Here is a 13,068-nt window from a genome sequence, read left to right as displayed (position 1 = left end):
GAGTTCTCTGGGCTTCAGAGGAAGGGGCTGTGTTGGGAGCAGTGGCATAGCGGTAAAGTCAGAGTTGCCATCGCTCACGACAAAGGCACATCCCGTGTAGGACTTGAACACAAATGCCCAGCAGCAAGAGCCCAAGTCAGGCGAGTCAGAGTTTGGACTGCCGGATGTTAGCTCGGCAAGGCTTACTGGGGCACGGAGGGAGACGTAGGCTGGATAGGGCATGCTGGGTGTTCTCTTGTCTTAATATGCATAGAATTATACCCTGAGCAGACTGTATTCACATCGTATGCTGAGGAGGATGATTTAGTATGTGCACAACATGCTTTGCCCTACAAAAGGGACAGATGAGTAGAATGAGCCGTGAAATGTGTGAACCCTGCAATACTGGCCTTAAGAGTACATTGAATATTACATTAAACACCTTTTTAAAAGCGCACTTATACTGCCACATTTAATGTGAAGGACTAGCAGCAAATTGGAAAGTATCTGTGGCGTAAAATATAATCAAGCCAGCTTCTCAGCCACCACCAGCTTCTCAAGGTTTCATGCCTTTTCCTATGGCCAGCTGCATAGTGTCTACCGGCCATAGGCTTGTGCCCTGAAAGCATGAAGAACGGAAAAACAACAGTCAGCAATTAAGGAAAGACAACTCAACCATTAAACACTTTGCAAAATGAAACTAAAAAGTCTTTGCATTGCTGTCCAGATGGCCAAGTAGGTGCCATGCAAGACAAACTGGAATTGATTAATTGAAATTAGAGCCCCACATGCCATTTTCAAGCGTGTTTGTCCAAATCAGCCTATTACAACTCTCATCATCCCCAGCCACGCATCCTTGGATTATAGTTAGTGTGATAACCTAATGGGTATATGTTTGTGGAAGGCTGATCTAAAACGGCACAATCGTCTGTCAAAAAGTAAAACGGAATAAATTGAGAACAAGGAAGGAGCTCAACTAGCAACCAGGGTCTTATTCCTCTTCCCAGTCATTTCACAACTTCTGTACAACTTTTGTCACTTTTTCACCAGAGCTGTACTGGGAAATTATGTTATTTTTGTACTGTAGATTTAATGAAGCAAATCATATAAATTTTGGGATGTATACTCATTTCATTTAAAAGGAAAAAATATGAATTAAATTTTTATGGTTTCAATTTTTTTCTTTTGCTTTCAAATGGGATTGACTTGCATCACTTGTGCTTCATCGGCTCAAAATAATGAAAAACCTCTTCTGAAAGACGCTCATCCAGCAGTGGACAGAGGAAGTTCTCCAGCGTGCATCAGAAATGTGTTTGGATCATTTGTACCAAAAAGTCTTCCATCCTTTGAAGGATGTTCTTACCGACACCCCCACCTCACCCTTTCATGCTAGTTCTAAGAAGTGTTCAAAGAAAAAAGCACCCCATACACCAACCATGCAACCCAGTGAAAACCTGACTTGTGACAAAGCAAGAATAGCATAGGAAGAACCAGCATCGTATTAAATTGTGGTTCTTCAGTGAATTAAGTAAAAATGCTACTCTTAGTTGCATCATCAGAGACACCTTTTGCTGGGATTACTTATTTCCCCCTGCATTATAATTCTAGAACTCCTTAGCCCCAGACTTAATAACCTCATTTCAAAAGAGGTGGCATTGTTGGAAGCCTACAAATTTGTACAAATGGCTGAGACAACATTCCATTTAGATCAAATGCTTGACCTCAAATGTAGAAGGGTTAAGGAACAGAATGCACATCTACACTCCTAGCTCCTTTCTAACTAAGTGCTAGTGGTAGCATTTTTCATAATATGTGCATTCTGTAGAAAGTGTAACACTGACATCAGAATTCCTATTTCCATATGTTCAGAATTCCTGTTTCCACATCATGCTCCACACCAAGCTTCTGTTAATATTTTAGGATACAGATGGATGTACTAATTTTCTTAATAAGTAGTAACTATAATTATTTAATTTTATTCTTATTTACTAAAAGCTGATCTTGACAGAGACCCAAAAATTCTCCTTGAATGATTGCAGCTGCAATCCTATATAGATTTACCTGAGTATATGAGGAACATATTTCCATTAGTATGCTTACCCTTTTGCAAATTACATGGGGAATTCAAACTCTTTTGTTAATGCTTCCATAATAACAAGCTGGTAGTGGGTGCATTCAAGGCTTTCCCAGAAGCAGGCGGTATCTGGCTTCCTGAAACTGTTTCAGCTCCTAAGCATTCAGATTGAATTAAGTCCAAAGAAGGCAAAATAGTGTAAATCAGATGCAATGAATTTCCATATATTTCTCTGTCCATATATTTTAGCATATCGGCTTGCTCCGATGTTAGCCTTACTTTGAGTAGACCCATTTAAATGAATGAGACTTAAGCTTGCTTTTCATTGTGAAAATCCCTTCATTCTTACTGCTCTCTTCAGCGTTACTTTACTGTAAGGCCCAGTAAGGCATCAAGCTGCACATACTGCACAAGCAGTGCCAACTCTCCACGCCCACCGCTGCCCCCCAGCGGTAGCCAGTGGGGGAGAAGGTTGGCTCCTGGGAATGGCAGCAGGCACGGCCCATGCACCCACTCGAGGTGTCCCTTTTCCATGCATGCTGCTGCCGCAAGGAAAGACGGTGGATCGCTGGGAATGATGGCTGTTGCGGCCACTTAGAGCAACCCTCTTTTGCTTCCTGCAGCCACTCCTGATGGGAAAGGTGGCCAGTTGGACAGCCAGGAGTCTGTGAGCATTCGTGGACTTCCTCTGGACTTGACGAGGCTCCCTTTGCAGGGCCAGTCTGAGCGGAGAGGAAGATTCTGGCGGGTTCCAAACTGGTATTCCAAAAGGGTTCCTCCCACCCTTGCTTAGGAATGCATTTGCATAAAATCCAGTTCTGTCAGTGAGCAGATGATGCCTCACAATCTGTGAAGCATAGATGGAACCCCTTTGGCAAGGTGCACGCATCCTTGCTCTTGGTTAGCATCAATATGTTGGAGGTAGTACATGATTGCCAGGCTATGCTTAGACACCTAAGAAGCTGCCTCATATCACATCCGTCTCTTTGCCTTCCTGGTGCCACAGAAGGTAAGGCCCTGGCACTACATCATCCTTTACATTCTTGCACATTTATAAGGGGTTGGTCTAGAAGAAACCAGAGTCTGTCATCAACCAGAACAGAATGCATAACAAGCAAAAAGGAAGAACCTTCAGGAAAAGCATTTCCAAAGTGAGCTTTAGGATTGGCAATGGTCCCAAACTGGTCAATATAAATTTCAGAATTGCTGCAGACTCTGTAATATTAATCTGAATGCTTCCTAGCCTTTGCTGCCCAGGCTATTCCAATTTATTTCTAAGTCACTAAGCATGTTTTGTCAGCAGCACATAATGTGATAATGCAAATATATAATTTGTCTGTATTAAAATGAGCCAGCCTAGGTATGTGGCCTTTGTATCAAACATCCAGATTAGAAGGCCCAGAGTAATTAGTTCAGACAAAGAAAAGAAAGGAAGGTCTTGAATAACCGATTTTCCAGTACAGCTTTTTAGCTTTCACAAAGAAAATTATCCCTCTCATTTATAACAGCTGCATTTTGTAATTTTTAAACTCTGAGCAACACACATAATGTACAGGCACATAATCTACAACTCATCCAAGTAAATTGAGGCAGGGGGGAATCTCCTGTTGATTTTATTTCTCAGTTTATGGCATTTTATGGCATTTGTCTAAGCCAGTATTCAAAATCATAGAGCAGCAGAGTTGGAAGTGGCTAGAGGGCCTTCAGGTGCAGCTCCCTGCTCAGGGCAAGAGTCCAAGTTAAACCAACCCTCTCAGATGGCTGTCCAGTCGCATCCCAGGGTAGTTGGTTCCTTTGTTGTACTGCTCTAGCTCTCAGGATACATCCTGGTATCTAGTGAGAATATGGCCTCCTGTAACTTGAGCCTGTTATTCCATTCTGTAACTTAAGCCTGCTGTCTGGGATGATCAAGGGGAGATCCTTTGCGACAGCCTTTCAAGTACCCTTGGAGAGCTATCCTGTCTCCCCTCAGTCTTCTCAAGGCTAAAATGTCCAGTCCTTTCAATCTCTCCTCACAGGGCTTTCTTTCCAGTCCCTGCATCATCCTTGTTGCCTTCCTTTGAACCCCTTCTAGCTTGTCTGCATCTTTCTTAAACTGTGGTGCCCAGAACTGGACACAGCACTCCAGGTGAGGCCTAATCAGTGCTGAGTAAAGGGGAACTAGCACTTCACATGATTTGGCAGTGATACTTCTGTTAATGCAGCCCAAAATAGCTCTTGTCTTTTTGGCAGCCGCATCACATTGTTGACTCATATTCAGCTTGTAATCTACAACAATTTCAAGATCCTTCTCATTTGCACTATTGTTGAGTCAAGTATTCCCCATCCTGTAACGATGCACCTGACTTCTTTTTCCTTGGTGTAAAACATGGCATTTGTCCCTGTGGAATTTCATTCCTTTCTCTGTGGAAATTCACTCTCAGCCCAGTGCTCCAGCCTACCTATCCCCTTGAATCTTCCAGGGTATTAGCTATCCCACCCAGTTTTGTGTCATCTCCCTGTACTTCCTCAAACAGATCATTAATAAAAATGTTGAAGCGCACTGGGCCCAGGACTGAACCCTGCAGCACCCCACTTGTTATGTGTCCCCCTTGAGAAGATGGAGGGAAGATATGATGTCACTCTTAAAGTTCTTGAAAGTTCTCCTTGTTCCCTCTGAGACTAGCTGCAGTCCTCATGGGTGCTGATTCTTTCCCACAACAATATAATGCAATGAGCTATCCCTGTTGTGATGAAAAGTATTTGGGGGTGACCTGGTCTTGAATGGGTAGCTTAAAGTGCAACCCAGGTGAGAATTTTGGAATCTACTTTCCAAGACTTTGTGGCCTGAGTGCATGAACACACCTGCCTGAAGAGAAAGCATCACAAGAGGGTTTCTGCTCATGCAGAAAGATGCCCTTCCTCTTCTTCACTGCCCCTGCACCATAGGTGCCTCATCTACACATGTACCTGGGATAAGACCTACGGAACTCAGTAGGTTGTATATCTGAGCAGACATGCAGATGGTTTGTTTCTGCTTCCTGCAGTGCCATCAATATTTAATTTCCATTCAAATTAGGCCTGCCGTATGCCATTGACTTTTTCCTCCCTGTTTTAAATTGCCTTTATTAAAATGCCTTAATTAAAAAAGTATTTGATGCTCACATATGGTATAGTTTTTTAGAATTACACAAATAATATGAATGGTTGTGCATAGAAGTTCAGCTACTCTAATATTCTCATAGAATTGTAAAGCTGCAAATGTTAATCGAAACTATAAATGCATGCACATTCTTTTGGCTACCAAGGATGATTTGAATATTCTTATGTAGGTGGATACTCAGATCCATCATTACTCTGCTACGTTAACTTACAAAATAATAGGAAATCAGTATGTAACTAGTGAGGCTGTGGCTTCCCATGACGATTAGCGGAGAAAGGTTAGTAAATTTATATTGTGACAAGTGCTATATAATGTCCTTTTTATGCACTTAGGGAGGAAAAATTAGCTGCTATAAAAGAATCAAAACATGGATTACCTTTGGATCCTGAGTTGTCCTTCCATTTGTGGGAGGACTCCCTCAGCTCACAAAGGGAATCTGTTCCCACAGGTGCTCCTAATGATCGAAGGCAATTTTTGTGGATTCCCACTGCAACCCTCCATGCCAACTTCTGGGCTGCCCATCACTCCTTGCCTTCCTTCTGCACGTGGTAATATTCCACATGTAGAGTTTCTTTCACCAGAAGTTAGGACCCAAGCCTAGTGCTTTGCATCTTCAGTCCCAGTGAAATCTATCCTTATTTAATGAGCCTGTGGTGATATAGGAAATAATGGGAAGTTTGCATAACATCAAAGGAGGAAGGTAAATAGAGATACAGGAAAGACCATGTCTTGTCTCAGAACTATAGCAGGGATGAGGTTAAATGGAATTCAGGTGCTTGCTGCCTTACAGCAGGGCCGACATCAAGGACAGGTGTGGTTGGGCACCTCAGAAGGAGCCCACTGGCAAGAACTCCCTGGAATCGCCCCTCCACGGCACCACGGGAGCCTGCTTGCTCACCCAGTTTGCACGCTGGACCACACAACGGTAGTGGGGACAAGGGAGGGCAGTAGGTGCCACTGACTGCTGGCTCGCTGCCTCTTTGTCTGTTAGGAAAGGGGGCAGTAGCAGTGATGAGAAAGAGGATGAGGGACGAGGGCATCTGGTAGCAGTGGCAGTGAAAAAGTCTGCCTTTCAGGGTCCAGGGCATGGGCAGCAGGATGGAGGCACGGCGACCACCTGAGCCAGGACGAAGTTTCAACACAGTCTGAAGTCCAATAGTAAAGTCTGAGGCTGACTGTGGTCAAGTAGCGGGACTAAGCCAGCAACCAGGAATATGTATTCCAACAGAGCAAGAGCTCGGTCGTGAGCAAGCCAGAGTCAGGAACAAGCAAGACAACAAAGCAAAGAGCAAGCACCTTGAGGCAGGAGAACCAGGTAGGATTCAAGAGCAGTGAAGGTGTGACGAACAAGGTAAGGCAGCAAGGCGAGGCACAGTACAGCAAGGCACAACAAGGGTCTGGTGTGATAGAGGAGCCGGAATGTGCTGCGGCTATCAGGAAAACCTGTGCTGATGGGCAGCCAGAGGAGGGAAGAGCTTGCTTGTCTGTAGCTGTTCCCCCGTTCTCCCAGCTGATGCTCCTCAGGAGGCTGAGAGCTCCAGCAGGGCCCGGGACCAACCCCAAACATTCTGTAGTGGTAGTTCCAGTTCTGGCCACCAGCTGGAACTTGGAGCAGCCCGCATCCTAACACAGTTCACTGAGGCAGGGGGTCCACTGAGGTCGTCTTGTCCAAGGACCTTCCAGTACCAGGAGCTGGTATTGCCTTACAGTGTTGCTTTTCTAACATGACGCCATCCAGTAAATCTCTGTAGCAAATGGAGGGCCATCCACTGGAAGATTACATCAGCATCACTGCCGCTGCCACCACATGTTCCTCTTTTAATGGATACCTGCTTTTTACTCCTTGCCTCCTTTATAATATTCAGTGACCCACTGCAATGGTGTAAGAATGAAATGTGCATGTGATGCTTATCACACGGCAATTACAGCCTTTCACATATTTTCTCAAATGAGTGAATGGTTTTCTTTACTGGGATCACCTTCTATTGTATGGCATAGTACAGCTATCTGGAAAGTTCATGTTTCACTTTCTGAGTCTATATAAGTGCTCAGTCGGTTGCCTCTTATGAGCTGCATTCTTCCAATCAGTCTCCCGAAATGCAGTAAATCATAAGTGTTCGGTCCCTCTCCTCTAGCTGTCCATCCAAATGGGTATGCGGCACTTCAGTCTGCTAGTCCCAAAAGGGTCTGCAGTAAATTGAACTGTGACACAAGTAATGCTGTGAGCACAGAATGAGGTGCAGATAATCCCATACATTCTTTATTGCAAATCATTCAGCCAAGGATATATCCCATAAACAATTGTACCCTGTTGTTCTTTCTTAAGAGTCTGATCTTTGAGCTCCTCCTGCTTTTTTATTTCCATTTATCCCTTTTATCTGCATGAGTTTTTGTCTTAACATTGAATAACTCAACCTTGAGAAGCTGATTTGCATTCAACAGAAAGAGAAAAGGGAAAACATATATGTGGGTTTTTCTCTCCAATGAGGAAAAAAAGAGAGAGATTAAAATTAATAGAATTAATTTATCAGAGTCACAAATCATAGCAGGGTATTACTTTTGGACTACAATGTCAGGATAAGATTAATCGTAGCTCAGTCTTTTGCTTTATTCTATGAGTCATTCACAGTCTCTCAGTACGCTCATAAACAGAGTCAATATGACCTTGAAAACAGGTGGTAACCAGCATTCAAGGACCAGTAAAGTAGGAATTCTCTAATTTTGCATTAATAGCGTGATAAATGAAAACTTTCAAGACTTTTCATTCATCTCTTGCAGGGTGGTCAGCCCTTTTCTGTCAGTTTTTCAGGTGCCATATGGCAGTGAATGGAACTAGAATTACTCCAGATGTGCTTTCTGTCAGGTTCAAACTGCCCCCTTTTCCCAGGCATTTGTTGGCATTTAATGGTATAGGATGGGCCATGTTTGTTGATTTAATTTGGTCTTGTTTTACTGAAAATGTTTTACTGAAAATGTTTATTTGAATTTTAAGTTGTTTTAAATTTTTGTGTTGGAATTTTATACTGTTTTTTATTTGTACTTTCATTGTATCTGTTGGATTTTGATTTATTGCTGTGAACCAGCCAGATAGCTTTGGCTTATTGGGGAGTATAGAAATGAAACAAGCAAACAAAATCATCACCATCTCACTGAGAGAAAAAGAGATAGTAGTACTGATCTTAAATTAAGCTTCCAATCATTCTCTTTCTCACCTTGCCATCTATCCATGTACTGGAATTTTAAAAATGCCCTTTTATCCATGCATGCATGCATCCTATTCTCTCTTTCTTCCTCTTGCTTCTCTCTCTGGTTTCCTTCCCCTAGGTAAGTGCTTGGCCATCTGATCTGTGTACTTGCTTTGAAAATGGTCGCCCTCTTGTGATTTTGCTCATGCATTGCCTCAGTCCAGAGCATTGGGTGGGACCACACTGAACAGGCATGTGCCCAAGGATGGGTGCACCAAGCAGCCACGGCTCCAGTGCCCACACGTACACCATGAATGCTGCAGAGGCAGAACTGACCCAGGCTTGCACGCCTCTTGAAATCTCCTTCATGCAGGACTTGAGGTTGCACGGAAAGTTTTGTGCAGCTGTTTGCATGGAGGCCCCAACCCTACGGCCATCCACACAGCAGATGCTCGGGGGCACAGGTGTTCCGGCTAAGAAGTGTTGGAGCACAGCCATCTTGTACGGCCCTTCTTGTGCATTGAGAGTAGGCTTGAATAAAACACCCAAATAAGGCCAATGTATTCATTCATTCATTCATTCATTCATTTGCCTTTTTAAACCATCCTGTAGTCAAAGCTTTCTGAGTGGCACATAACTACACAACCAATGTTCTACCAAACTCGATTCCTTTTCTTATTCCCCCATTCCTGTGCCCCTGTTCCTTTCTGTGCTCAGAACTGCGCTTACCTCTGCTGACAGGTCCTGTCCTCCAGTTCTCCTCTTCAAGAGCTATTTTGTAAAACACGGCATTTCCCAAAGCTTCGCCAGCTTTGCTTTTAACAGCAGCAGCAGCAGCTCACAATCAGCTCAAGTCAAGGAGTTTTCTCTCCAGTGAGAAAAGAGCATTGGAGAGCCTCCCAGCAAAAATATTGGAAGTGCGACACACTTTTCTGGCTGATGAGAAGTTCCAGGGTGCTGCACCACCAGGGCTTGCCATGGCACAGTATTTATGGCAGCCTTCCCCACCCTGGTGCTCTCCAGACATTTTGGGCTACAACTTCTAGCTTTCCTGACCATTGGTCATGCTGGCTGGAGCCGACATGTCTGAGCCATATCTGGGGACACCAGATTGGGGAAGACCGGGGTAAGGTGGAAGATGGAAAAAAACCAAGATAACTAGCTTTGCTCTTTTGTTTCTCTGTGGTTTCAGTGAATATACAAGCAGAGCAGATGCAGAAACATTTAGCATACATGATGTCACAGGGTAAGTTGCCTCATAGTTCAGTTGCCCAGAGAGAGGCAGCCCAAAATCCTCCTGGCAACAGCTCTGTGCTCTTGCTGCCCGCCCTCTCTCCCCACCCCATGTCCCTCTGGATCCAAGGCCTCTCCTAGCAACTGGCTTCCATTAAGAGACATTTCCTGACCAGCCTGAACCATTAGTTGGTAATCTGCTTTACAAAAGTAAATGGCCAGCTTTTATTCATGCAGAATCTTAACTATGCACACACTTTGCATTCTTTGGTTTATGATAAAGTAAATTGTATTTTTAAAAAAAGAGAGAACAAAAGTGCCTTCTGTTAATTCTCCTTTAAGTAATAAAAGTGATACCCCCTCCCCGTCATTCCAATCATACATAAATGGAAATGACAGATTGTAAAGGGCGTTTAGGAATAATAGGAATCTGAGTCCAAAACAAGATCTAACACCATTCCTGACAAGATGCACTCATTCCATTAGTTTTCTGTGAGCTCAACTGTTCTTATTAGTTATTTTTTTATGTCTGGCATGTGCAAACACACACGCACTATGCATAAGCAATAGATTATGTTGCTTAGACTATATGATCAGGAAGAGCCACTTTCAAAGCTAGAATTTATCCTAGTCCTATCACAAACTGGAACTTTCTGTACAAGTTCAATCAAAAGATGAACTTGGTCACCTTCCATTTACCAAGAGGATCCATGTAATCAAGAATAAGCGCAAATGACATTGTGAATTTAGCTCCCTGGCACTTTGCTCTTCATACAAGCCTGTAGGGCATTTTTCTTCCTATAAGCACTTTGATGTTGCAGGAAACCCGAGGAAGCATGTTGTACCCACAAGAAGGAGCACGGAGGTTACTACAGGACGATCCTACTTTGATAGTGCTGTGATGCCTGCATCCATTTTAGTAGTAGATCACATGCCCCTGAATCTCTCTCCTAGCACTGGCTCATTGCTATGCTGCTGCATGGATTTCCATGCCATAAAACAGCATAAGCTGCACCCCTTTGTTTCAGGACCACGTAGCTAGACGCTGCCTGCACTGTAACTCCTAGAAGGCCCAGCAAACATGGCCAGTGGTCTGGGATCATGGGAGCTGTAGTTGAAAGCATCTGGTGCACTACTGGTTGCGCCATTCATAGTAGCTTCTTTTTCGGACTGAAAGGTTGCTGAGGTATGTTAATAATAAGCAAAGAAAAGAGGACATTTCTAGAAGGAAGAATTCAAACATAATAGTCACTAATTGCACAGTCCTTTTATTAGGTGCCACTTAAAAGTCCAGGATGAAGGGGAATAATGGGGGAGAAAGGAGTGGGAGGAAAAAAAGGACGTTGATGAGTTTTATGAACAAAGTATGGTCTGCAGTTAAGATTCGTCTTAAAGTAGAACTGCGGTTGTATTACACAGACTTGAAAAAAATCTTCAGTTGCATCAAAAGGGACAAAGCAAGTAAGAGGCGTCTCTCTCTTAGCCAGTTTAAGCACCACCTGTTCTTTACACAGAATTGTCCCTGTTGTTTTCACTGGGACCTCATATGTAAATATGCTGAGGATTGTATGATAGGGGTATCTAGATCTACTAGGGGCTGGTCTTAGGCCAGCAATCTTTCAAGGTGGTGCAAAGTTTATTTCTCAACCTTCCTGCAGGCCTCAAATATGCAATGGACTTTGGAGGTTCTGTGTTTTGTGGCATCTCCCTTGCCTATGTTTACTTGGAAAGCTCTCTCAGCTACTCTGTGGATGTATACATTTTTATCCTCGTCTTCTTCCAAGGAACAGTGCACACATCTCTAGGGACAAACAAGAATTTTGTTTCTGGTCACAGTGCATGCATGAACAATCATGCACACGACTCTGAGAAAGCGTCTACAAAAATATTAGCAAAGTACTCAATATATGCTCATGTTCTACTTGTGCAACTTTCCCCATTGGAGTTCCCCAGTTTTCCAGATTTGTGCAGATTTCTAAATCAGCCCCACAATTTTGGAAATCTGCACAAACACAGGATATTTTTGGCAGAACTTTCACACTGGTTCATTCCTAGTTGTCCATTTCACACAAAAAGCCACAACCACGAACATGAGTGTAAATCAAGTGCAAGACAAGTGGCAAACTGATGTCCAGAAAATCCATATGAGTTTGAACATCTCTTGGTTGCCTGGGCCTACCTCAGCCCCATTTTATCTTCACAGCAACACTGCAGTATGGGAAAGGGGGATGGAGCTTTATGGCCGAACAGTCATTTGAACCTTAGCACCCCCAATTTAATTGCACTAAATCACACTGTTGATTGTAATCGGACAAGCTTTTAAGTGACTATATGATCTGAAATGTCATGAACTGAAGTGACACTGAGCAGCTTTAGATTAAATGTGTTTGTCTTTCTTCTTTTAAAGGGAGGCCCAATCCAGAATAGGAAGTCCAAACGTTGCTTGGAGTTGCAGGAAAACAATGAGAATGAATTTGGATTTCAGCTAGTTCTGCAGAAATGTTCCGGCCAGCGTTGGTCTATCACAAACCTCCTGAAAAGTTTGCCACCGTAGACTTTCAGGGCAGGGGGGAAACATCTCTTCAACCTTCTTGCTACTGTGTAGCAAAAGTTTGCAATGTTGCCTGCTGTACTATATTTTCTCCTTCCTCTTTTAATCCTTTTGTGTGAGTGTGTGGATGTCAGATTTGTGGGCTGAGAACAGAGATTTTTATTTCATAATGAAACTTTCATGGCATTTATAGAGAGATACTGAATGACGGGTGACGGAAGCATATCTTAAAATATTTTGCCACTGTAAATAGGGAACAAATGGAGAATATTTATAACACAGACAATAAAGTTTTATTGGTTAAAAAAACACAGCTTAATGCACTTTGTGACTGAGTTTGTTGTACAGCAGATTCAAAACAATCCTTATACTTTTTGGCTATTTAATTCTGCTTTTTCTCAGGCAGCCCTCTGGGACTGTAGACACCACTGTTGCTCTTTTCTGTATTCACTATATCTGTGTTTCTTCATTTGCTGATACCATTCACACATATACAGCACCATCCTCAAAGGGCAAGGAACTCTTAAGCCCTTGCAAAGACACAGGCAAATTCTCTGAATCAATTATAATACACTTATCTCAAGAGTGGGAGAGAGAGATCCCATGGCCAAAAGCCGCATGTCATTTGCTTCTCTTTTATTTTTATGTAACTAAGGTAGACCCCGGGTTACAAACAAGTCCCACTCCTGCGAAAATGAGCATTCATCTTGAAGTCAAATCTGTATGTAAGACGGATCGTGTATAGCCAGCCCTCCACATTTGCAGGGTTTAGGGGTGCAGGACCCCCAGGAAAGTGGAAAACTATGAATATCTCTACCCCCTAGCACCTCCTCTGCTGCAAGGAAATGCCAAAGAGATTTCCTGCTCCAGATGGACAGGGCAGGAAGGCATGCTTTGGATGCAT

At 43.2% G+C, this 13,068-nt stretch overlaps 1 protein-coding gene across 3 annotated transcripts in view; it reads left to right on the top strand.

Moving 5' to 3' along the window:
• The window catches only part of GALNT18 (polypeptide N-acetylgalactosaminyltransferase 18), a 332,287-nt gene extending 319,810 nt beyond the window's left edge, over nt 1-12,477 (top strand). For 2 of the 3 annotated variants that reach the window (XM_044425517.1, XM_044425516.1), the window contains exon 11: nt 12,021-12,477. In XM_044425517.1, coding sequence (XP_044281452.1) covers nt 12,021-12,167 — 147 coding nt within the window. In that variant the 3' untranslated portion in view covers nt 12,168-12,477. Of the gene's footprint in view, nt 1-9,572; nt 10,560-12,020 lie in introns of those variants that run through there. The other variant, XM_044425518.1, reaches the window with a different exon arrangement.
• Nucleotides 12,478-13,068: the final 591 nt, after the last annotated feature.

This window comes from Varanus komodoensis, unplaced genomic scaffold (assembly GCF_004798865.1).
Source record: "Varanus komodoensis strain SLA01 unplaced genomic scaffold, ASM479886v1 scaffold16, whole genome shotgun sequence".
Lineage (NCBI taxonomy): Eukaryota > Metazoa > Chordata > Lepidosauria > Squamata > Varanidae > Varanus > Varanus komodoensis.
The sequence above is the reverse complement of the archived record's forward strand: the minus strand, read 5'-3'. Positions and strand labels throughout refer to the sequence as shown.